This window comes from Leptosomus discolor, chromosome 2 (genome assembly GCF_034619465.1).
Source record: "Leptosomus discolor isolate bLepDis1 chromosome 2, bLepDis1.hap2, whole genome shotgun sequence".
In the NCBI taxonomy this organism is placed as follows: Eukaryota; Metazoa; Chordata; class Aves; order Leptosomiformes; family Leptosomidae; genus Leptosomus; species Leptosomus discolor.
In genome coordinates this window covers 106,413,014-106,440,420 of record NC_141392.1, presented here as the reverse complement: position 1 = coordinate 106,440,420, position 27,407 = coordinate 106,413,014, and the positions used below count along the sequence as shown (strand labels likewise).

Sequence of the window (27,407 nt, the reverse complement as noted above, 5' to 3'; positions counted from 1 at the left end):
TCAGCTGTCTGATCACACTTAGCAAGTCCTTTTGTTAAGCATACACTATAGGACTGAAAGCATGGGATCATGCACGGCACTGGGCAGGCTAGTTTAATGTTTGACAAATATTTCCTCATGCTCTGCATAAAGGAGGCAAGTCTAATAAGCTGCCCAAAATAAGCAGTTTGTATTTGTGGTGGTTTGGTGTCTGGCGGGGTTTTGGCGCGGTTTTCTAGTGGGGGAGGGGGTTACAGGGATGGCTCCTGTAAGAGGCTTCCAGAACCGGCTCCAATTTCGGACCCGCCTCTGGGCAAGGCCAGACCGATGGCGCCTCTGCGAGTAACTGTTTAAGCGTGAAAGAAGCCGTTAATGGCGTCTCTTTGTTCTGTTTGTGTTGGTGAGCGAAGGGGGATGGGAGAGAGACAGCCCTGGGGACACCCGGGTCAGTGAGGCAGGAGAGGGGGAGCTGTGCCGGGGCAGGGGTTCCCCTGCGGCCCGCGGTGGGGTGGCGGCTGAGCCCCTGCAGCCCCCGGAGCCCAGCGGCGGCCCAGAGGTCGCCCTGCAGCCCGCGGAGGGCCCCGGGCCGGAGGGGCAGGGACCGGGCCCGGAGCAGCCGCGACTGCGGCCGCGCTGGAGCCGCCCGTCGGTGGGAGGGCGGCAGCCCCGGGAGGGCCCCGCGCTGGGGGGTTCTGGGGAGCTGCGGCCCCGCGGGAAGGGCTCGCGTTGGGGCGGTTGGAGGGGGAATGTCTGCCGGGAGAGGGACCCCGCGGTGGGGCAGGGGAGGGCTGCGAGGGCCCCTCGCCCTGAGGGGGAAGGAGCAGCGGAGACCCCTTGTGCCGGCCGGGCTGGGACCCCCATTCCCTGCCCCTGCGCTGCTGGGGGGAAGAGGGGGCAGAGCTGAGCCCGGGAAGGCCGGAGGGGTGTGGGGAAGGTGTGTTGTGTTTAAGACCTGGTTGTATCTCTCATTCTCCTTGATGGTGATGGTTGTTTGTATTAAATGTGTGTTGTTGTCCCCAGGTGGAGTCTGTCTTTTGCTCGTAACCATGACTGGTGAGTGAGCCCTCCCTGTCCTTTGTCTCAACCCTCAAGCCTTCTTGGTTGCATTTTCTCACGGGGTAGGGGTGAGCGAGCGGCTGCGTGAGGCTTTTGGAGCCAGCTGGGTAGGCTCAAACCGTGACAGTATCCAAGATGTCCCCTTCATTTAAGAAGCACTGCTTCTCTGCTACGCTTGTTGATAGTCTGTGACAGCTTGTCTAAAATGGCACTGTATTCCCTGTTCCAAACAGGTTTTCTTTGAACAACAGTAATCAGATGCAGATTCCAAATGGCCACAGGCCATGAAACTGAGTACTGAGGGAGCTGGCAGAAAAGCTGGCCAAACCACTCTCCATCATTTATCAGAATTCCTGGTTAACAAGGGAGGTCCCAGACAACTCGAGACTTGCCAGTGTGATGCCCATCTACAAGAAAGGCTGGAAGGAGGATCTGGGGAACTACAGGACTGTCAGCCTGACCTTGGTACCAGGGAAGATTAGGGAGAGGTTCATCTTGAGGGCACTCACATGGCATGTGCAGGACAACTGGGGACTCGGGCCCAGCCAGCATGGGTTCATGAGAGGCAGGTCCTGCTTGACCAACCTGATCTTCTATGACCAGGTGACCCACCTAGTTGATGATGGAAAGGCTGTGGATGTCATCTACCTAGACTTTAGTAAAGCCTTTGACACCGTCTCTCACAGCATTCTCTTAGGAAAGCTGGTGGCTCATGGCCTAGACAGGTGCACTCTATGCTGGGTATAAAGCTGGCTGGATGGCCAAGCACAGAGAGTTAATAGTTAATGGAGTTAAATTCAGCTGGTGGCTGGTTGTAAGCAGTGTCCCCCAGGGCTCAGTATTGGGGCCAGTCTTGTTCATCAATGAGCTGGATGAAGGGATTGAGTGCTCCCTCAATTAGTTTACAGATGACACTAAATTGGGTGGGAGCGTGTATCTGCCTGAGGGTAGGAAGGATCTGCAGAGGGATCTGGACAGGCTGGATCCATGGGCTGAGGCCAATGCTATGAGGTTTAACAAGGCCAAGTGCCATGTCCTGCACTTGGGTCACAACAACCCCATGCAGCGCTCCAGGCTTGGGGAGGAGTGGCTGGAAAGCTGCCTGGCAGAAAAGGACCTGGGGGTGCTGGTCGACAGCCAGCTGAACATGAGCCAGCGGTGTGCCAGGTGGCCAAGGCCAACAGCATTCTGGCCTGTATCAGAAATAGTGTGGCCAGCAGGAGTGGAGAAGTGATCGTGCCCCTGTACTCGGCACTGGTGAGGCTGCACCTCAAATACCATGTGCAGTTTTGGGCCCCTCACTACAAGAAAGACATTGAGGTGCTGGAGCGTGTCCAGAGAAGGGCAACGAAGCTGGTGAAGGGTCTGGAGAACAGGTCTTATGAGGAGCAGCTGAGGAAACGGGTTGTTTGGTCTGGAGAAGAGGAGGCTGAGGGGAGACCTTACGGCTCTCTACAACTACCTGAGAGGAGGTTGTAGTGAGGTGGGGGTTGGTCTCTTCTCCCGAGTAACTAGCGACAGGACAAGAGGAAATGATCTCAAGTTGCACCAGGGGAGGTTTAGATTGGACATTAGGAAAAGTTTCTTTATTGAAAGAGTGGTCAAACATTGGAACAGACTGCCCAGGGAAGCGGTGGAGTCACCATCCCTGGAGGTGGTCAAAAAACGTGTCGATGTAGCTCTTCTAGACATGGTTTAGTGGGCATGGTGCTGTTGGGTTGACGGTTGGACTTGATGATCTTAGAGGTCTTTTCCAACCTTAATGATCCTATGATTCTATGAAAGAGGCCCTTTGAAAGGAATGAAGGTTTTTGTAAGCTGAAAGTTCCTGGTTCAAGTGTTCATGGAGGCTATTTACCTACAGAACTTTTGCACACACCTCTAGTCACATGGAGATAGAAGGTGATCTGGTCTCCCTTTCTTTATCCAGAAATAGAACTTTATGGAAGCAGTGCTGTGATCTCAGCTTCCCAGAAAGGAATGGCTGCAGTGCTTCCTGGTGAGAAAGGCAACGCAGGAGTCAGCCAAGTTCCTCTTCTCTCCCATCATGTACCAAGAGGGCAGCAATATTCCTGGACCTGTGTGACCTCCTTGTGAAGGTGGCAGCTGTCTCACATGCAGCATGTACTGGGTGTAAGTGGCAAGGTTTTGAGAGGTGAGGTGGCTCCAGGGGTGGGATATGATCAGGGGCTGCCCTGTGCCAGACACAGCTGGTTCCAGATGGCTCCAATGGACCCACTGCAGGGCATGGCTGAGCCCCTCAGCCAAGCTGTAGTATCTCAGGGAAACTGTTTAAGAAAGGGCAAAATGCTGAACAGCAGAGAGAGCAGTGAGAAAAAAAGTGTGAGGAAAAAATTCATTCATTCATTCATTCATTCATTCCTTCATTCAGGTTGGAAAAGATCTTAGAGATCATCAAGTCCAACCACCAACCCTACCCTACCAAGTACAGCCCTAAACCATATCTCCAAGTACCACATCTAAACAACCTTTAAACACATTAAGGGATGGTGACTCAACCACCTCCCTGGGCAGCCTAAAAATTCATACAAACCTCAAGGTCTCTCAAGAGGGAGGGGGAAGAGGTGCTGCAGGTATTGAAGCAGTGATTCCCCTGCAGTCCATGGAGAGACCATGGTGAAGTAGGTATTTTCCTGCAGCCTATGGAGGACCACCTCACAGGAGATACTCCATGGGCTCCAGTGTGAGTATCCCACACTGGAGCAGGTGGATGTGCCCTGAAGGAAGCTGCAGCCTGTGGGGGGGACATGCCGGAGTAGATTTTTCCTGAAGAACTTCAGCCCATGGAGAGGACTCATGCTAGAGCAGTTTGTAAAGTAATGCAGCTGGGGGGAAGGACCCATGCTGAGCAAGTTAAAAGTGGGAGAAGGAAGGAGTAGCAAAGAGGAACGCCGTGTACTGACCCCAACCCCTCATTCCCATCCCCCTGCACCACTTGCAAGGGACGCAGAGGAGTCAGGAATGTAGTTGAGACTGGGAAAAGGGGCGGGCGGAAGGTGTTGTTTCAATTTATTTGTCTTCATTTCTCACTGCCTGAATCTATTTTAACATGCAATACATTTAATTAAGTTTTCCCAAGTTAAGTATTTTATCCATGACGATAATTAATAAGTGATCTCCCTGTCTCTATCTTGACCCAAGAGCTTTTTCATTTTATTTTCTCACCATTTTCTGTTTGAGGAGGGGGCGTGAGAGGGTGGCTAGGTGGGAGTTTGGCTCTTAGCCAAGGTTAACTGACCACAATTGATAAGAGTTCAAGTCTATATACATGTATGTATCTCTCACACTCAACCAGATGAGATAAAACTGCTAATAGGATTGTCATAACCACAAATTAATATGGTCTACAACACAGAAACTGCTGGTAAGACCCTGTTAGCTTGCTGAAGTTATATCTAAGCTTGGATACAGTTATCCAAGGCAGTATAGATATTAGTCTATAGTTGTCTGATGACCTAGGATAGAAAAGTAGGAAGACAAAACCTGAAGTTTCACTATAATGAACACTGACCAGACAAAGATCTCCAAATGTAAACATAAGATTTCTTCAAATTTAGATTCCATTTTCAAATGGAAATGATAAACAGCAAGAAATGAAATAATGGTTTTAGCATGAAATGTATAGTTCAGCTTAGTAGAGTCCCGTCAGACACTCTTCTAATGACAAGAGCTAGACTTACGAGGCCTATGATTCTATCAAGAAAAAAACAAGTACATAGTTGAGCTTACTTAAATCCCCCAAACAAGACATATTTTAGATCTGTTTTGCTTATTTTGGAAAGAGAATCATACATAAGATAAACTTACCTGATATACTACATACATTTTTCTACTTGAAACATTAATTTCCAGTGAGTATCTTGAATATATTTGTACTTGCTAACCAGAACAACCAAAAATTTCCCTTATCTGCATTGTTCATAAACAATTTACTATTGCTACTCTGAAACTACTCAGTTGTCACATTGTAATTCTGCTCTCTGACAAAAATGATCAAAATATCAAAGTGATTTATGAAATACACACAATTAATATTATCTATTTGCTAAGTGTTCTGAAAATACCTTTCAGTGTGAATGTATGATTCAAATGTTTGTAAACTTTATTTTTTTGTATTCAGGCAAAGCTTCTGTAGAAAAACTTTCAGATATCACCCATGATTGTAGCACATTTTAATGAGGTTTTCAGTTTTATTTTGAATAAACTATACAGAAGCAGTCATGCAGTATGCATTAGATTCTTATATGTTAAGCAATAAATTATACACACAATTTTCTATTTCTTCCTGTACAATTTTGTATTTCTTCCTGCAAAACACTCAAGGATTGAAATCCTATTTCTGTCAGTCATCTTGTTATGAGAATACTGCAAAGAGGAAAACAAATTACTCCTATATGTTAATTTTCTCTTACCTAATGGGAGCTTTAAAAATGATGGAGCTTCCCTGAGGTACTGAACAGTGATGGTAACTTCATCGCCAGCATTTCGCAGTAGGTGTACCTGTCAGTGTGACAAATAACAGCTACTTTAAAACAAAGACCCTCCAGTCACGGAAAGCACATTACTTACAATGAAATCAACATCTCTGTTGATCTATAAGAAACTCAGCATGAACATTTCTGAATGGGAATGAAGAATATCTTGAGAGTCAAGCCACATCAACAACAGGTAAGAGTAGGCAAGACCAGTGGAATTACCTGAATAAATAATTTGGTGGGCAACCTGATTTGATATACCAGCTGAACACAACTTCTACAAACAAATTCATTTTATAAAACTGGCATACGGTAGTAGCGAAGTATGCGTTTATGTAGATATAATACATTAATTGTGTGTGTATACACATAAACAGACACATAAATATATATTAATACATCATACATATCTAGTTCTTAAGTATTTGGTTTGATTAATTTAGGCAATACATTAAGCACATTTCTCAGTTTCAAATATAATCTTTGTTTTTGTGACTGTCTTCATTATCTGCGAGTATTTGCTAACCAGAAGGTAACACGTACACATACACGTGTGGGTATAGACACATGTACTAAAACATCAGAATTTAATTAAGGCATAGCACATTACTGCATAAGGAGCTTTTTTAAATGCAGAACTTCAAATAATGTCTGTGATGGAACTCAGTTCCTATTACAGGGCTAGAGGTATTCCCCAGTTTCATACCCATGACACTCAGGAAACAGGGACTGCATTTGGTTTGTAGGGGGCCTGCACGCAGGGTCTGCAGCCCTGATCCCGTTTGTCAGAAATGGATGCTAATGCCTGTGGCCTCTGAGCACGACCAGAGCATGCACGTGTCAATCAGAAAAGCGACTAACCACAGCAAACTAACTCCTATAGATGTATTTACTGTCTGGTGTTGTACTTGGGGGAAGCTGGTGCTTGTGTTGCTTCAGACCACTATTTTAGCACAATGCCACACTGGCCAACATCAGGAGATGCAGGATCACCTCAAACATTGTAACTCTTCCTCTTGTGCACCTGAAATAAATAATGCTTCCACCAGTGACTGATTCACCTACATGAAAACATCAAGCTTATGCCTGATGGATATGAAAACCCAGAACAGGTGAAGAAACCAAATGAGCAGCCATAAGGGCTTAGAATTTTAGACTATAAAAATATTCTGGAAAAGAGTGAGCAAGAGAACTGACCATTGAAGAGAATGTTGTCTGGACAGGGACATGTTCTGATGTGGTTGACTAAGTGAGCAGGCATATGAATCACCCATATAAAGTACTGCTGCTGAAAGCTTACTGTTTGCTGTACCTCTAAAATCCATATAATTAACAAAGTCTTAGAGTGTCTGCCTCCATCCTGCTCACCATCTTTCAGTCTGTCAAACAATGACTTCCATTGCTAACAACCTGCAGTAGCATTAGTGACCACAGATCAGTCCCTGGGAGGGAATGATAATGTTTTGCACTCATCAAGTTAGGAAAACCAGCTCTGCAAGGGAGAAGCAACAGCTCAGTAAGGTTAGAGAAAGCACATAACAGGCAGCCCAATCAGATTAGAGAGCTTGAGGAGTGAGGGTCCAGAAGAAAGAGGCTAGGAGATGCATAAAAGAAAGAGATTAAAAAAAAAAAAAAAAAAAGAAAGAAAAAAAAGAAGTGCCTGCAGCCCCAGAAAGGACCTGCATTTTCTTTCAAGTTCTTCCTTCCTGATGGACAGAATCCTCCCTCCCCTAGGGCCCCATTTCTCTGCACTTCTTGTTCTCTACTCAAGCATTTTTACTTATATTTTCACAGGCTCAATTCACATTTAAATGATTTACTACCAAAAATACAACAGCTGGTTCTACCTACTCACCCCCAGTACTCTGGTATAAGGTGTTTGACTCAAGTCAAAGATTTTGTGCACAATTTACTACAAGAGAACCTGAGGTCTCATTGTGGAGAAAAACATTGTGGGAAAACCCATTATGATCATTCATTTCTGATGGCACCCTTTCAGGATGATCACAGTAGGAATAACCACAAACCAAAGCACAGCAAAATTAGAATGCTTTTTTAAGGTCATAGAAGAGGGTGTCAGGGCTGCAAAGCAAACCAGTGTGTTTTGAGTTCTAATGTATAAGAACAACTATGTCTTCTGAAATCCTCTGCCCCCCGTTTCCTGCAGAATTGTAGACATTATTTATTACTTACTAAGGACTGAAGATGATTCGTACCTCTGCTACTCCTACCCTACTGTTACAAAGATAGTTCTTCCATTTATCTGCAGACTATTACACATATAAAAAATATATATGATATATATATAACAGTCTGTTTGATATATATAAAGGCCTATTTTTTATATATTATAATAGGCTAATATATATATACACATACGCAAAACTTTTAGTCAAGATTCTGCTATCATGTTATTATTAAATGCTTCTGAAATTCTGCAGTAACTGGATGCTTTGTTTTAAATTTAGCACCTGATTTAAAGATTCTGAAATTCTACATTATGTTTAACCACAAGTTCTAGATTATCTTTGAGTGAGGTAAGGCTCAAGAGTTGAAATTTAATTAAATTAAATTAAACTAGAATAGAATTAGAATATTGGAATATTTGGTTTGTGGGTTTAGACCAGCTATTTTGCACAAAATGCTCAGAAACTTCTGAAACCTGTGCCAACTCACACACACCTTTCCTCAAAAGTCATGTTTTAATATTAGGGTACTGATATAGATCTATAATCACATAATATTTGGATGCACCAGCCAGATTCAAAATGAATATTCCTGAATATAGTTCTGCCTTGGAACACATCCATGATGAGTTGAATGGGAGCTAAAAAAAAGCACGTCTTACAGACCTTCAGTATCATTCTGCCATATATAGCTGAGCTATATATATATATATATATATATATATATATACACACACACACACATATACAGGTTATGCTTGCTTTGTTCAAAAGCTGAAACAGACTCTTACCATAGTCATACTGGGCCATATGTGAAAACATAGTTCAGACATACGCACAAAAATTTCATATGTACGTATATCTCCATATAAACTGATCCAGAGATGAAAAATGCCTATGATAAAAATTGAAGAAACTGTCAGAATATCCTTGTCTATGCTTAAATTAGTCTGCAGTCTAATTTAATGAATTTGTCTTCCCAAACTTCATTAATATCCACATTAGGCCTTGAAATGAATTGACGTTCTCCTTCTAGCCCAGCCACATCACTTAATGACTTTGCACTATTTATGCTAAACTACATTGCATTGGAGCTTACACAACTAGATCCAACGCTTTTAAATGTGACCAAAATGTTTATGAAAGACAGTAAATCTGTTTTTTTGGGTTTTTTTTTTTGCCACAGTGTACTGATAGAACCACTGAATTTTGGAGTCATTGGGCAACAAATATTAATTGGAAATATTTTCTATGAGTGTATCTAGAAAGTTAATCAGTAAGAAATTACTTTATTGTCTTTAAAACAAAATTACATGTAAGCACTTGAAACAGCAGATGTGCTTCACTTCATAATCTTGCACATAATCAGGTAGTGATTATTATTATAATTAAAAAAAATAATAAGTTGTTTAAATTCCTGACCCCTACATGAAAGTTGATGTGGTCCCAGAAGTGGAAAGACATTTGGTCTGATCCTTGAAAAAAAATCCAAGCTCAGGCCAAGCGCCTACAGCTGCAAAAAATTCAACAAGTCAATATCCTGCAGGCAGCCGCACCGAGTCTGCAGCATATGGGGGGTAACGAATGGGTGACGCGTGTTACTTGTAGGTGTGCAGGGTGCCGTGCCCAGGGGCTGGCGGGGGGGCTGCAGGGCCCCTGGGCTGCTGCAGGGGACGGCCGGGGCTGCCCCGTGCCGGACACAGCTGGTTCCAGACGACTCCAACCCACTCCCGCAGGGCACGGCCTGGAGGAGGCAGAGCTGGGAATGGAGGAGTGAATTGAGCCTGGGAGATGGGTGGGGGGAAGCTGTTGGTTCAGATTTTTTTGTCTCTGTTTCTCACTACTCAAATCTATTTTGATTGGCAATAAAATTAATTATTTTTCCCCAAGTCGAGTCTATTTTGCCCATGGAGGTAACTGGTAAGTGATCTCCCTCCTTTTATCTTGACAACCTTTTTCATCCTATTTTCTCACCCTCTCCTGTTGAGGAGGCGGGGGTGAGACAGCAGTTGGGTGGGCGTTCAGCTGCTGGCCAGGACTGACTCACCACTGTGAGTCTCCGACAGTTTAAAAAAAAAAAAATAAATAAAAAAGTTAAAGGACGAAGTGCAGCGATGCGATCCACCTAGTCTAGGTTCAGTGAATCCAGCCTGGGTGCAACAGGGCCAGAAAGGTGATATGGTAGGAAGAGAAAAGGACACCCAATGTATTCCCTTCCAAATTAAAAACATAAGAAAGTCAGTGCCAGGGTGGCAGGAAGTCAGAGCTGGCAAGAAACACAAGATCCTGCCACCAAATGCTGCTGTATCTGGTGATACGATTTCATGTGACATTATGTGGTAAATATATTAGAAACGCTGACTTTAGCTTATAACCGGTATAGCGATATGAGTATTTTGTAAAATCCAAATAGAAATTTCAAAACCAACAAATTTATAATATAGTCACAATTCTGTACTGAAACATGTAATGGGAAGAAACCTAAACCTGTCCTGGTTTGGCTGGGACAGAATCCCAGCCCAGCCATGCCAGGTAGCCCATTAGCAGTTTCGAGTCAGCCAGGGCAGCTGACCTGAGTGAGCTACAGGTGTAGCCCATCCCATAATGTCATGGTCACTATAAAGGGGAAAGGTTTGCTGAGGAAAGGGAGATGCTGTGGGGTTCCTGCTGCTTCTCCCTGCTCTTGAGCACTGCTCTCCTGTTGATTGTGACTGTTGCACGTTCCTTTGTCTGAGTACAACTTTGTGTACCCTTGTTGGTATCAGTGCTGTTTAAATAAATCTGTTTTCACTTCAACCCATGGGTCTCCTCTCCTCTTCCTTATTCCCCTTCCTGGCTGGTGAGGGGTCACTGGGTGGTAAAGCAACTGTTACAGTTTAGCCCCAGATACAGGCTGAATGTAGACAAAACCAAATGCAATTAATACTGAGAACTCACTTTCTTATTCACACTTGGATTTTTAGAAAAGTCACAAATGTTAACCGCTTTAATTCCTTGACTTGGGAATAACAAGGAAGAATTGCAACTTCTTAATAAGTTTTTTGAAGAAAATTTTCAAACACAGCATGAGAACTGTGTTTCCTCTTATTTAAGGAAAGAATGTTTGCATGCAAACATTTATATTTGTCAAGAGATGAGAGGAGACAGCATGACAGACATACTGCCTAATGTACTTTTGAAAGGTCTTAGTCAGATATTATAAAGGTAAATTAAATCAAAGAACTGTATGGAACAAAACAGTAGATAGAAACTGCTGCAGAGCATGAAATTTGATTATTTTTTTGGTATTTCAAATGATATTTTGAGAAGAAAAAGGCTCTAATATATGCGTATGTTTAAAATTACCAAGCAGTAATACATTAAAAGATAGTCATACTGTATCATACTCTCCTGGAGCTATTTTGTATGCTTAGGTAGTGTCTAAAGAGGTGGTAGTATTGAACCACGAGCATACTAAGAAAAAAAATCAATTTCAGTGCTCACAAGAAGGTAATAACAGTATGGAAGGTCATCAAATAATGCACTGCTCTGTGGTGCTGAAGCTTTTGCACAAGTCCAGTAAGTCCAAAAAGACAAATCCAGTAGCTTTGGACTAGCATTGACCGTTGCACTGTTGCTTTACTGTAGTATTAATATAAAAGGAGAATTGTCAGTGTTGTGGGTTTTTTTTTCCTTAGAAAAGAGTTGATTAAGTACATTTACTGCAGCTAACTGTGTGTATATGCACTTGTGTGTGCATACATATGAAGGAGAAAAGGGCATCAAGGGAAATGCTGGCTCTAATTCACAGATTTTGCATATCTCAAAGTGTACTCATGAAGCCAGGGTTTATTATCCTTCTTTCTCATGCATTTCTCAAGAGTGGAACAAAGAGAATGTTAAAAATATAAATAGGAGCTTCTAGATACCACTTTGCTAACTACAGTCCAGAGTCTGCAGAGAAAAATTACTTATATTTTAGGAAAACCAAATGACCTTTGCCTCATTTTTATTGTCAATACCCATTTTAGGGAAATCCTACATCCCTATAGGCAGGCAATGGCACAATTCATAGCAGATGTGCATTCTTTTTAAATTCTGGTGCCTTGTTTACTCTGGCTTCCTCTAAACTTTCAAACCTACCTGGTTATTAATATTCACACAGCTCAGATTTAGACAGGGGTTCAGCTGTTTGAATTGGGTTCTGTCTTATTATATATCAGAACTGTAACAGCAATTACAACTGAAAGGAACACATCTTAGATGAATGAATCCATCCATATGGCCCTTTAGCTAAGATCTGTTTCAAGAGCAGAAGTCCCATATTTAACTTTGACCATTTAAAAGATAAAATTCTAAAGCAGCTGTTGGTATTTTTTCTAGAAATAAGTAATGATCTTAGGATAAAAAGGAATCTACCCACAGGTGTCTGTCTCTAAATAAGGAGAGTCTGGATGATAACCTTACACTTTAAACATCTGAAGTTAGATGTAATGACTCTTATGTCGCATTTATTGATGAAAATTTAAGACTAAACACCTAACTTGGGCTAATGTTCTGAAGTGAAAATTCTGAAGTAAAAGGAAATGAATCTTCTGATGAATGTCTGATCTTGAAGTACATACATTTCACAAATAAAACACTTGAAATTCACATGAAGTGCAAGTCTTGGGTTTAACAAGTACCTGGGTGGAAGATTATGTACGAGCCTGAAAGGCAGCAGGCAAACAACCAAGAAGTTGTAGAAAAACATATGAAGAGACTTGGATCATAACATATAATAGTAAAAAAAACCAATGAAATCTAGAGAACTGAAAGGTTTAAAAAAAATCTTAAACCCTCAGAATGGTAAAGGAACAATAGTACTTAAAATGCCTCCTAGACTAAAGCACACTTGGAAGTATTTTTGAAACTTGCCTGTTTCAGTTCAACACCTATGAGCAGAACTAAAAAATCTGATACCATGCTTTGACGTCTATGAGTAGACAAGGAAGATGCATGAAAAAGAGACCTCACAGTACAAGTAGTCTTAATGACAACAGAATCAAAGTGGCTTTAAAAAAGTTTATAAAATTATAATTGGATTGTAAAAGGTATTGGAAAAGCATAAAGAAGAATTAAGTTACTTCAAGAAATAATGATTTCTTGACACTTGCTCTTTTCTATTGGTCAATTATGAAGCGGTTTCCCATAAATACTTCTAATTCTTATCATCCCTAGCTTTGCAGTATACAATGAGCAATACTTTTTTCCTTAATGCTTAATTTGCTACTCCAAAACAAGCATTTGTGTCTGAACAATTTATACAAATATGCTAGGAAAATGACAGTCAACGCAGCTTATGGAAATTTCTACAGATTTAAACTGAACCGCAGTTTCTCATAGTGCACTCAATTAGCACTTCTCTTATTTCTGCCTACAAGTACAGTAAAGATGTTTTTAACCACAAAGCTTCAGTATTAATTAAAATAAATAACACTGCTCTTGTATGATATAATTACCAGGAATTATAGACAAAAAAGGAAATTATTTAAATGTGTTTTCATGATTTTGTACATTATTTTTTCTACTTAATTATACACTTTAGTCCATGTTTCACTTCAAAGCAATCCTTACACAAATATCTGGGATAGGAAAGATGATGATACATATTGTACATTGGAAAATAAATTTTGTGCCAAATCAGCTGTTCCCTGAAGCAATGAAAGTTTAAATAAATTCACTTAAGGCTAACTACCTGAAGCATGAAGACCCATCCCTGAGAATGTACCTTTGCCATCCTTCAAAAAATTCCCTAAGTATCAGAGCATTATAGGGACTCCTCTCCAGAAATTCAGGTCAGTCTTAACTGTTATCAATGTGCTATAACTAAAAAGCGTCCAAATCCACAGAACTCAAAATTTTAGAATAAGCAGTACGTTTTATTGGTTATCTACTGTTACACATTACTTGTAAAAAAAAAAAAAAATTGTTTTGGGTATCAAAAAATCACAATGGACAGAAATGGCCAAATTACCAGAAAACAGACATACAATTCTTAGATTGAAGCTTTATTAAATCATTACTGACATATCTGGTATGTCAGACATACTATAGTATCAAAGTGCCTCTTCCAGCTCAGATACACATATCTGAGTGTGAACAGAAATGTGTATGTTTGAATCAGAATCCGTAGAAATGCAAACGTTTCTATCCAAAATGCAGACCTTTTCAATCAAATTGGAGCTGTCTAACCCCACAGGTTCATGTTTTTCAAATGTTTGAAAATCTTTCTAGATTTTCACCACTAGACAGTAAGTGGTTGGGTTTCTACAAACTCCAATTGGCACAGATTGAGTTAAAAAGACTAAATGCAGGTTTTCATGTAGCTGTTACTGTTCCAACTTCCTTTGTTGGCTTTTGCTTGTATTCAGAACATACCTGCAGAATTCTCAGAAAAAGATTTTATCTGACTAGAAGTGTCTTTGAGGAGAAAGGTATCGGGCAGGAAACTTCTGCTGTCATTGACTGGCAATGGTTTGAAATGATGATGAACGTAATTTCAGTTGAATGATGGACAATATTTAATGAAGGCCGGTTTGTGCTACCGACTGCAAAAGCTTTTGAAGTTATCAAACCCAACATGTCATACACTGCATTCTCTGATTTAGAAACTGTAGATGATTTGGGCACTGCTTACTTTTTTTTTTTTTTTTTTACAACAAACTTGATCCTTTTGTACTAAATCTTTCTAGTCTAATAGATATTTCATAGATATCCAGAGTTAATATAGGACTAAATGTAAGAAGCACAGAGAACTGCTTCTGGTGTCTAAACATTCACTGCTGAAGCATAAGACGTAAGTCTTATACCTACAGACTGATCAGCCCAATGGACTGTCCTTCACTTTGGACCAAGCATACAATTAATTGTAATGGTCCATATGTTTACCATTTCAGGCTTAAAGAACTGGGGAACCTAGAAAATAAAAACCATTCCTCTTTTACATTGAAATCCTTGCAGCATGTAGAATAACGTCATAGGATAATAGCAAAGCCTATGGCCAAAATTCAGCAATGTTTCATAGTAGTAGGAGCCTTGTATGTCAGTCTTTAATGCTTTCAGCTCCACAAAGCCCCAAGAATGAAAATGCTACTATCACCATAAAACAGCAGATCATCTGCAACATTCAGTACGCCTCAGAAAGAAATTTGTGTTAGGCAAAGTCCCATACCTGAACCTTTGCACACTACCTCAGGACCCCAGCCCCATGATTCCTTGTCATTGTGCTGCTGCACAAGCCAATATTTATTCAGCACAGGTTACCATAAGGTGTATTCCTTTATTCAAGACTAAACATTTCTTGTACTGGAAAAAATAATTCTAATTGATAAGGGGAACATCACGCAAATCTCATCAAGTTACAGTCTTCTGAAGAATTAGTTTCTCTTTTCCCAGAGAACTGATTACAGCTAGAGCTGTATTTGTTTAAACGCAGAGCTATACTTTTTTTTTTAAATTAGACTTTTTTGCTGTCTAATACCATGTTAGACAAAAAACAACAGCAAAACCCCCTTTTGATTTCCTGATCCAGTTCTTCAACAGTTTTGGTGCAATGTGTGAACTTATTTGCCACCTGAAGTGTATGAATACACTCCTGCTCTACGAGTAAGCGTTTTGTGCGCTATTTACAATATGGAACGAGAGCCATTATCTAGCCTCAATTCAGTGGCTAAACCAATGTGACTGAAATATTAGTCACAGCTATATGACCCATTCACTTGTTTAGATCACACTCCCATTAAGTCAATGACTTTTTGAAGAGAAAAAATACTTATGTACAGCTCATACAGTGATCCCAAAGGAGTTAATTAATCTTCCTTGTGATCAGAAATACAACAATTTTATTAATGAGTTCATTTTATGTGGGTGTAAATCCTCTACGTAACTTACATTTTCTTTTCCATTCCAGGAAATTCACAAAATGCAAAATAACTGAGTTTCACTTATGAAAACAAAGTAAGTCTAATCTTTTAGAAACACATTTAATTAATCTATTCAATATCACAAGGGTGTACACTAACTCTTTATTAGATTGCAGCTTCGTCCTCTTAATAATGCTGAGGTAGAGTGGATAGCACTCTGTAGCTCTTTATACCGTGATGAAATACTGAGTGTGACACAGTATAAGGCAGTGTAGTCAAAGGCAGAAAACATTGTTTTGATAGGTAAAGGATGGTGGGGGAGGGAGAAATGAGGATACTACTTCAGAGAACCTGGCTCAACCAGAGTGGAAACCCAGCAGAGTGACCAAAAATAAAGAAGCAGACTAGTTTGTGCACAGGATGTAAGGATCAAAGGAAGCAAAAGTGGACAGGTCTTCCTAGCGATTGTCAGGGATAACATGGGACATCATACTGCACTGTTCCTGAAACTATCAAGTCCTGTTTCAAAAACAAGGAATTTCTTTTCCTACCAGCCCTTTCAAAGACCATCCAGACTTATCCATGGATAGTTTAAGCCCTTTTGCTCTTATTGCAATGCTCTCCGGTAGCTTAAATATTTGGTCTCCCTCTACGGTGCTCAGTTTTATACAGGTGAGAGGAGGAGATGGAAAAAAGAGCCTCTTTATGACTAAAGAGGCTAGTATATAGCTTTTTATAAATCCTTTGTAGGTCTTTATAAATGAAATAAATATAAAATGAAGAGGGCTAAAAGACACAGATTTTTTTTTTTTAAATTTCATGTTTTCAATCTTAACTCCTTCTACCCTTAGAAGTACTGCTTAAAATTGTAGCTGTCCAGCCACACTCTCTGTGTGCTTTATCTAAGAAGTGCTACATTTTGTGTCCATAGCTTAACAAAGACTTCCAACTCTTCCTATAGCTCCTTTGTGCCAGGCAGCTGAATTCTTCCATCAGTTTTAATTATAGTAATTCCGCTTTCGTGCTCAAAGATTATGCACATTGTAAATGCTCATAATGCCAGAGTACTTGCTGCTTCTCTAAGCCAGGAGATTAAGTGATTGTGAAATAGATGGGGGTAAAATGGTAGTACTCAAATCAGAACTACTTAATTATGGATGCTTTCTTAACATGTTTAGAGCTTGAAAGAAAGTAGATTTCCACAAGTACATTACAGAAATTGTGTAGTATTTTTATGTATACATTTAGTACAGGTACCATAATGTGTTACTTCATTTTTTTTAAATCTTTCTCTGCAATTTTGCTATCCTTTACAAACGCACAGTAAAGGTGCAAAAGGGTGAAAATTTAAATGACAAGAATGTGTTTTAAAGCACATGAGTTTTATCATTTACATATAAAAGACACTAGAGAGTGAAAGTATACTGTAACTTGTTTCTTAATGAGGAACGCTGCCAGATGCATTCATAATTGTATCTCCAAGCATCTGGAAACAGTGAGGTTGAACGGTACATCCCACAAAATTTTAAAGTTATACTGTAATTTGCTGATTTTATGTAGCTTTATCTCTATGCAGTGCTGGGATACAGAATACTTATGGCAAATTAGCACCTGGAGAAATGGAACTAAACTCAGTTCTTTTTCTTCTAAGCAATTTAATTATTTGTCTCACTGTCATGATAACAGGGCTGCTGTTCTACTACAACCAAATCCCCAAGAAAATAGCTCAGAAAAATTCTATAGAGAACCAAAAGAATAGGAAAACTATGAAAGCAGAACTTCCCTCTGCACTCACAAATTAGCTTTCTTCCTATTAATGTTTATTTTTTCTCTTTCTGTTACTGCCTGCCTATATAGCAGCAGCAAATTTTATAAAATACATGGTAAGTCTTAACTAATGAAAGCAACTATATTAAAATAATTAATAAATGCTCCCCAATAAAAGAGTTAATTTACTTCTTTCAATTCCTGCTTCAGCTCTTTGCATGCAGCTGTTTTGCAGCTATCTACTCACCGTAACAGGTATTTGGTGTCCACGTAATAGATGACTAAAGCATTCTTTTGGGTCAAAGACAAAGGAACTCTGTGAGAACTACCAAGATGAAGTTCAAAAAGTAAAATCTTCAGAAGCTTGACATGTTTGGTGGGGTTTTGGTTTTGTCTCTCTAGTCCTAAAAATACATTAAAATGCTTTAACGAAACAGAAACTTATTGAACGTTTCATTGTTAAAGAGTTTCTTCATGACTTGTTTATAGAAATGTTGCAGTTTCTTGTACAGCTGTATCTGAAAACTGCATTGTGTTTGAAAGTGACTTACAAATAAATCTATGTGCCTGCTTTGGCTGATCACAAATGTAAATCTCCTAACAATGGGGAAGGCAAGCAGTGAGCCTGGGACCATTTCAGCAAGCTCCTTGTCAATAATATTTAGGGCTGATGGATTCTGCCCATGTTGTTTCTGTTCATATGGCTGTGTGTAACTGGAGGTAGCCTCTTAGCCTGGGGCACATTGAAACCCATGTCAGTTAAGATATGACCCCTTTATTCCATGCCTCAAATTGCAGATTTAAATAAATAATGGTAACAGTAACATATTGGGAAGACAATGTGCCTAATCACACACTTAATCAATCACACTTCATAGACAGAGACTAGTCATAGAAAAGTTGATAGGCAAAACCTGCTACATTTCTTTTCCAATATCCAATGACAATGTATGGGATGGGACAACTCTGCCTGGCCAGCTCTGCACGGGTTGGCAGATTCTGCTGTTCCTCCTTGCCGCGCGGCAAGCTCCAAAAAGCCCCTGAACGCTGGTGGGGGCTCTGTGTGGCGATGTGGGGAGCACTGAGTGCCTGGCAGTGAGCAGTCTCTCATGGGAGATGGAGGGGGGACTCCTGCCAGCTCGTTCCTGCCATGAGCATTGCATTAGGGGCAGGGGGAGGAGGCGTGCAGGCAGGGGGTGAGTGGTGGGGGAGGCAGGAGGGAAGCACTGCCAAGCCCATCTCTCCTACACCCATTTCTGCCCATGCATATGCAGTCCTGGTACCGCCATGCACATTGTGCAGATGGGGAAGAAGTGCCGTGGTGGGAACTGCTGGCTCCCGGTCTTCCTGATTGCTCAGGGCTGAGGAGAATGCCGGGGTGGTGGGATGCCATGCCCCTAAGTCCCACAATTTAAAATACAACACACCACCACCACCAAAAAAAACCCAAAACCACAACCCAAAAGAAAGAGAAAAGAAAACAAGCCAAGGCTGACAAAACAGCAGGGTCTCCTGCCAGGCAGAGCGAGCGGTGGGCTCTTTCTCAGGTGGCTGGCCTCCCCCCAACTCCACACCTTTAGCTGCTCCCCCCCTCCCCCTAACACGATGCCCACTGAAGGCACGAGCTGGTGGGCGTCCCCCCTCGACCTCCTGTGCCAGACCGCTCGCTGCCAGGGGCTCGGGGCAGAGCCCCTGCCCATGTTCGAGGGCTTGGCAGAGCTCGCTGTGCGGCGGGGAGGGCTGGTGGCATCTGCCAACTCGCGCAGAGTTGTCCCTGCGCAGAGCTGTCCCAGACCCAGTCATGCAGGCCCATGTACAACACTAAAGGTTTTGGCTTTTTTCTTTTCAAACACCTATTTATTTTAACGCTGTTTTTTTTTTTTTTTTTGAGGAAACAACTGTGAAACTATCTAAGAAGAAAATTCAGAAAAAGCTCAAACTAGCTTCAAAAGATTAAAAGCATTTCACATAAAACTACTTTGGAAAAAAATATTTTTTTTTCCTCATCTACTACCAGTGGGTACCCGTAAGGATGGATCTGCCTAAGTTACTTCACAGCATAGCCCTGATAAGTTGTTTCAGACAAATCTCCATCATTTTCCCCTTCCTCCTTCTTTAGCTCTCATGAACAGAGAGGGTCTGGAGAAAGGAGTTGGTAATATCAAGGTTGTGAAACTATGCACCTTAATTTTATTTCCTCTCAAGTTTTGACTAATTAAGCTCTCTGAAAACATATACATGAGAAGGAAAGTCACTTTAACTCTAGGTTAGTCAATTGCAAATTTTAAGGTTTTACTTTTTTTTTTTTTAATTTTTTCTTTAATAGTTACTTGAGTGAGATCAGGGAAAGCACCAGCAAAAGCCCTTTCAAAACATTACTAGAATAGATTTCCCGTGCTTTGCTACTGCTCGCTCTTTTCTTTCCTCTCTGACGTTTTCCTGAGACTTCTTTGTCATCTCTCTGGAAGCACAATGGCTGGTTTGTTTGATTCCTATATTTCAAATTTCTTTAGGTTTCCCATGACAAAACATACATCCCCACAAAAATGCACACACCCTTCTCTAAATTTGATATAATTTTTACAGGGATCCATTTCTCCTTTCCACTCTACTGCATCTGCATTACTTGAACACATGGCAATTTCTGGAAGTAGAGTGTGACATTGATTTAAGACACTTCTGGCAAGTTACTGTGCAATACTGCATCCCTTTTTTTTGTAACTTGCATTCATACAGCAAGATGTAATTCCAGCTAAACTTTGCAGTAATGTATACGGACTATTTCAGAAAGTGTGTATAATTTTATTGACTCTTTTCTTCTTTTTGTAACTGTTCAGTTTTTGAATGCTCTTTAGTAGAAGCCACCTGTTCTTCCAGTGTGTATGAAAAAAAAAGAATGGGAGGAACAGATTGCTTTTGTTAGGGTGTGTGAGTGAGGCAGCAAAGGACAGGGAATGCAGAAGCACAACCATTTATGCCATCGCTTTTGAACTCTCAACAGAAATAATGTACTAAAATGAAGAAATCTAAAAGCAAATTTTGGAAAGTATCAGGAAAATGGGAGAGCCATGCACCTGAAGGAAAAAAAAAATAAAATCATTCCATAACATTCAAAAGAATCAGACAATCTTCATGGGTTGTGAGAAAATCTCAGTTATTGGTTCCTCTGGATCTGGTAGAATTGCCATAGTAGCAGAATATTTCTTCTATGTTGACAGAACAACAGAATTGCAGTACAAAGGACAACCTATTCAAGTGAACCATGCAGAGCATTGCTGAAAGTGCTGTGAATATTCATCTTGGCAGCACTAAGATAGATCTCCAAGAAACGAAACATGCACAGTCTTTCTACGTAGAAAAATATTTGTCTTTTTTCCTTTATTTAACTGGTAGAACTCTCATGTTATACTTGTCATACTTCAATTAAACTGTTCTTTTTGACTTCATAACATTTTCTCTGTTGAGTGAAAGAGTATGTTCAAACTGAAAAGCTTCCCACAGGAAACATTGTAAAAGTTCACGGAATATCCTGAAGATAAGCATCAGTCTTAGGTCAGAAAAGTGCGTACGTCTGTAAGGGTATCTGTACAGTTTAATGGAACAACTACCTGGGCAATCTAGCAAAACAACGAGCATTTCTCTCGAACTTTGATCTGTAATGCTGATTATTTCTGGCAGGAATCTTAAGGTATTAAACCCTCTATGGATATTAAAGAAAAACTTTATTTTATTTTTGCTTTCTCCAAATGTCACAAGGTTATTGCCTCAAGTATTACTGAATTACACATTGAAATATTAATATTGTTAAACCTACAGAACATAACACTGCAATTTTCACATTGTAAATATACATTTTGTTTAAAGATAGCAGTACATTAACGACTTTAACAGCATAAAGCAATAAAATCTACTCATTAATATGACTATGAGATATTACTACACAGTAAAAATAGTAAATCACTGTCCTGGTTTGGGCTAAACCAGAACAAATTCTGTTTTAGTGCTTTAACTTTTCAGTTAAGTCTCCTCTAACTAACGGCACTTTCTGAAAGAGCAGCATGTTTTTCCAGACAGTGACTGCTTCCAGCAGTGATAAGGCCTGATGTGTATAGTTCCTACCAAGCAATGGTGTGCAGAGGGGCCCTTGCTTATACTTGTTCTTAGAGCGACCAAGGTCACTGCTAAATCTTGTACCCTGTGTTGGGGTGCCAGGAGTGAAAAGGGTTGCAAGCACGTAAAAGGTCGGACCTCCAGGGAGGAGCAAACCAGACAGGTGACCCAAACCTGACCAATGGACTATTCCATCCCATATACGTCATATTCAGTATAAAGCTGAGGGATCACGAGGGTCAATCTCTCTTCTTTGATGGCCGACATCTGAGGAGGACTCTGTCTGTTCTTCTGTTGTCAATCCCGATCTGTGCATCCCTGAATCCAGTGCCTGAGTCCAGCTCCTGCATCCCGTCCCTGTCTGCTGCCATTTCTAGCCTGGGACTGCCCCAGTGCCAGCCCTGCAGCGTTGGTGGTGACGTATTGTCATCAGGGTGGGGGAGTTTGGTTCGGTGTTGATTTTGTACAGATTTATATATTTGTACATATTGTACATATTTCATTATTTCCTTATTCTTATTATTATCTTTTCTTTTATTGTTATTGTTTCATTAAAGCTGTTTTAGTTTTCTTTTCCAAACTGTAAAGTCTCTCTCCCTTGTTCTCTCTCCTTTTCCCTTTTGGGAGGGGAGAGGGGTTAATAGAGAGCGTCTGTCATTTGTTAGTGGCCAGCCCAGCCTCAACCTGTGACAATCACAAGAATGTATTTTTTCTAATTTACAAGCTTCTATCAATTTGATGGTTATTTTATGATTATTTTTTAATGATTTTACTGATTTTATTAATTCATCACTATAATTCTGTGGTTTTATTATCTTATAAAATTTGGTATGAGATATTTGTCAAGCAGTTAAGCATTATGTACATTTTTAGGTATGTATCTTGTAATTTTTTTATTTGACTTTTTTTTCCCTGATATATGGATAAAATTCGTAGTTTATGTTCCACCACTTGTAACTGAATTCAAGAAGCTCATGAAGAGAACTTTAATTCTAAAATAGCTAACACAGAATTGATGATAGAATAAGGGATAAATGAAACTAAAATTTCAATACCTCCAGGAGGGTAAGCAATTTTAAGATTTATTCCTTGTGTCTTAATGAACCAGCCTATTGAAGTACAAGTTCATCACTCCCTGACAGACGTGCCAATAACACATTAAATAGTAATACAACAAACATCTTCAGTTATCAGAGATCTGGTAAAACCACTTGATGAATACTGGCTAACAGCAGTTCAAATTCTGAAAATCTAAAACTATCCCCATTGAATGGATTATCTGTTTTAATGGATATTGCTTATTTAGTGATTCCCTTCTGTGATACTACTCATAAACAAAAGGAAAGAACTTTCCTGGGTCAGTGAACAAAATTCCAGTCAGATTAACATTTGTGTGAAACACTAAAAGAGTGTGAAACACACTAATTTACTATAAAGATATATGAATAAGATATAGTAATAAAAAAATGTCATGCAGCACGTAGTTCTTGATTTTATATACCTAGACATTCATTTCTGCCTTTTCTAGCTAACAGAAATAAACTGTTTATTACCTTGAAATGGAATTAAATTAATACAATCTTACATGTGAACTAATCATAGAATCATAGAACAACCCAGGTTGGGAGGGACCTCAAAAGATCATCTGGCCCAACCTTTCGTGGGAAAGGGAGTCTTCTGTTCACGGAAGGTGGTACGTAGAAGAAAGGCAATCCTGACAACCTGTTTGTCCTGCAATCTGTACAGGAGATCAGTGGTGAGAATTTACTGTCTCTGTGGTGTGTAAGACAGAGGTGAGCAAAGCAGACATCTTTTGTTGGAAAACAAACTCCGTAAACACCTAAGAGAGTTCCTGCGCATTCATACACCTGTGCAGTGGCAACATGTGGGACTTCCCTTGCTACCCCCAATCATGCAAGGACAAGCCTGTGGCAACTCAACGGATGGTGGAATGTGTACTTAGGAGAAAGTTAAAAGGCCCTCTACAAGATAATGGTGATTTATTTTTTGTTGTTTATTTTTTCTCCAATGTATAATAACTAAATAAATCTCTCGATAATATTATGTTGATCTTGTTTTGCAGAATATTGTTCTCTTAAACCTCTGTTGCATAATCATTTGCCAGGCACACACACAAATCCACTATAGAATTGTCTCTTGAGATCTTCATCAAGTAAAATGCGTTAAATTCACTACTATTATGTTATATGACAGATAAATAAGGAGATTTGAATGACACTCCATAAAATATGTTCTACCTTCCACATTACTTAGGTATATAAAACTCCTGTCTGTTTGGGAATGCATCTTTTCAGTTTATCTAATTGAAACTAAAAGAAATATCTAATGATATGACTTCAGCAGAAGTGCTAAACAGTATACACACACACACTCAGAGATGTCTATAGATTTAGAGCCACCAGTTATGAAGCGATTTCAGAAAAAAAAAAAATTTGCTTTCAGATTTTCTGGAAATCCAAATGCAGGATTAAGATATTAACTTTTAAAGAGAAAACTAAGGTATTTTTTATTTAAATATAGTAGAATGACAACCATAGAAACCAATTTCAAGAACTCACTATTTAAATAAAATTACTATTTTATATAATGTGACAGAATAAAAATTGTTCTGCCATTCTCACAAATGAGCATAATTTTTTGCCCTAGGAATATTTGCTGGTTTAGTACTTTTTAATGCAAATAAAGATACTAACTGTAATGATACTGAACTGCATATCTTTGGATTTTGGTAAACAAATCATATGCCATATTAATCACACAGTCTTTGCCCAATGAATAGAAATAAAATTGTGGAAGGCCATCAGGATTTCACATGTCAGCTAAACACACACATATTAAAGACTAGTAAATAAAATCTTTGTTGTCCTTTTGTTTGTAGAACCCAAGTTCTGCCAATGAAGTCCAAGAATAAATTTTATTTGAGCAAACAAAGTGCAGAATAGAAAAAATGGGAATATATGAATGACTCAGCCTTACATTGTTTCTTTAAGCATTACAGAGAACGTGTGTACTATTTTAATTTTTGTTTCCCTATTTGAAGAGTTCTCTGCTTAGTATGATAGACCAAAAAAAACTCCAACCAACCCTAAATTTTCAAGTCCTGTTTTTCAATCCAGTTGACAAATTACTAACAGTAATAAAAAAATTAAGAAAATCAGCAAGGACAGAACAAAGTCAAGAACATCATGTAGTGGCACTTATGAAATATTCTCCTAGCCTTCCACAAGTCGCAGTCTAGAAAAGTCCTGTGGTTGAAATGGACTTACTGGACTTCTCTTCACCCTCTCCGTGAATTCATGTGAATCTTCAGGGTCTGCAACAGCTCAAGGAGTGGAAACTGGTCTATAATCTGTTCCACTAACTCCTCATGCTTACTGTGAATCTCGATCTTGGTTTCATTTGGTACCTCTTAGTTCTGGCTTCTCTACTGGCAGAGACAGTGAACAATCTGTCCTTTACCATTCCTTTCATACCATCCATTTACAGGCCTCCATCACCTCTCATCTCAATTACCTCTTTTCCAGAGTAAAGCTCTAACTGCCCTCTAGCTATTCACTGTTTAGAAGTTATCCTAAATCTTTGGTCATGCTGCTTGATGACTTGTTGACGTCTATGAACCTTTTCCTTTTACACCCTCTGAAGTGAGGGGATCAGAAATACTGTCAGTACGGACGATACGAAGCCACCCTGGATGCTGTCCCGGTTTTGTCTGGGACAGAGTTAATTTTCTTCCTAGTAGCTGGTGCAGTGCTGTGTTTTGGATTTAGTGTGAGAATAATGTTGAGAACACACTGATGCTTTAGTGGTTGCCAAGTAGCGCTTATTCTAAATTAAGGACTTTTCAGGTCCCCGTGCTCTGCCAATGAGCAGGTGCACAAGAAGCTGGGAGGGACCACGGCCAGGACAGCTGACCTGAACTAGCCAAAGGGATACTCCATACCATAGGATGTCACGCTCAGTATGTAAACTGGGGGGGGAAGCAGATCGCTGCTCTGGCATCCGTCAGTGGGTGGTAAGCAACTGCATTGTGCATCACTTGTCTCTTCTTGGGTTTTATTTCTCTCTCTTTTTGTTATATTTCTTTTTATTACAGTTATTATAATAATTATTATATCTTACTATTATTGTTATTATTCTATTTTATTTCATTTTACTTATGAAACTGTTCTTATCTCAATCCACAAGTTCTACCTTTTTTTTTTCTGATTCTCCTCGCCATCCCACTGGGAGGGAGGAGGAGTGAGCGAGCAGCTGCGTGGTGCTTAGTTGCTGGCTGGGGTTAAACCACAGCATACAATGTTTTTTTTTTTTCCCTTTCTGTTTTCCACTCCTTTCCTAAAAAAAGCTCCAACAATGGATTAGGTTTCCTGAATTCGTAAAGCCTGAAATTTTATTTCACAGCTGCAGTGGTGAGTTCAGAGCCCATAATTTTGTATGTGAAATCAGGACTGCTGCCTCCACTTTCACACACATGGATTTCACCTTCCACTGTACTGCTGCTGAATCACTGAATCCTACTGTCATTCTCCACAGCTCTCCCTTGTCCTCACCGACCTGAATAATTCTGTTGAATCGGCAAACTGTCACTTTGTGTTTAATTTCCTTTCACAGTTTATTGTGAGTTTCTTGAAAACTGAGGTCCCAGCCAAGTGGACTCCATGGGGGTATCCCTTGATTGTGAATTTCAACCAAATTATTCTTTCCGTTTGCTTCTCCCTCTTCCCTCAGAACTGACTGTTCCTTTTGTGTTGTACAGGGTGATAACCTGATTAGCAACCAGGGAAACACAATTAATTTTCCTCTCGGATGAGCAATACAGAAACTATATTAATCTCCAAATCAACATGTTCTGTATTCACAGTCTCTTCACAGCAATACGCTATTTCTAAAAATAAACTTAGTTTTCAAGGAAAACGAATTATTTTCAATTCTCCACAGTCTATTCTATTACCTACTGTAAAAGTGGGATTTTCCTCAGTCCTGATTTCAATTTATTTGTTTCTATCCATACCATTAGCCAGAACTAAGGTATGATAGTTGCAGCTTGAAGAATTGTGGAGAAAAGCAAATTCTAGTAATGAGAAGTGAAAAACAGGAAAGCCAGTTTGTTGTGAAATTGTTGCTGACAGACCAGCTAGTTGTTTGGCTTGCAGAGAAGTAATCACCTTTTAACCTTGCTGGAAGTTCAAGGGTCAAGAAACAAAACTATGTATTTGGTATGTAGGATCAGGACATATCAGGGTCAGCTGTCTACACAGGCATCTTCAGAGTGCCAGTTGTGAAGAAAGTAGGTAGCAGACAGAACAAGCTGACCTCTTTTCCTACAATTTTCAGATCTTGTAGCCTTCTAGATCATGTATTTACCCCAATGGGTCTTAAGTTTTTAACACCTGAGTCAAAATGATGAACAGTTACCTGTAATCCTCCATTTAGTAAAATGCAGAAATGCAGGTTATCTGAGTTGGTGCCTATTCTGTACACATCCTCACATGCTATAAGGTGAACCAGCAGATACTCTAAAATGGTAGAAATTAAGAATAAAAGGAGAAAAGGTCTAAACACCAAGGAATCCAGACATACCAATGTGAAAAAAAAAACAAACCAAACCAAACCCAAAGAAAATTCTTGAAAAGATTTGTTGGAGCTACAATTTAAAAAAAAAAAAAAAATCAAACCACCAAAAGACCTACACTAACAGGAAAAAAAAACAGCCCAACACTGAAAAACCCAAGAAGCATGGACTTGCTTCCACCCCTTAATGGCTTAAAACTGTGGCTGGCACTAGTGAAGGAATTCAGTACCTTTGCCTTTGCCACTATCATCTCTTTTAGTGGTCTGTGGTGAGCTGGCCCCAGGCAGAAGCTAAGCACCCATGCAGTTGCCCACTCGCTCCCCCCACCAGCAGGACA

At 40.0% G+C, this 27,407-nt stretch overlaps 1 protein-coding gene across 2 annotated transcripts in view; it reads right to left on the bottom strand.

Moving 5' to 3' along the window:
* Positions 1-27,407, bottom strand: part of SNTG2 (syntrophin gamma 2) — a 290,926-nt gene that overhangs the window by 95,183 nt on the left and 168,336 nt on the right. For both annotated transcript variants that reach the window (XM_086461540.1, XM_086461539.1), the window contains exon 7: positions 5,469-5,556. In XM_086461540.1, the coding sequence (XP_086317666.1) occupies positions 5,469-5,556 (88 nt within the window). The remainder of the gene's footprint in view (positions 1-5,468; positions 5,557-27,407) is intronic.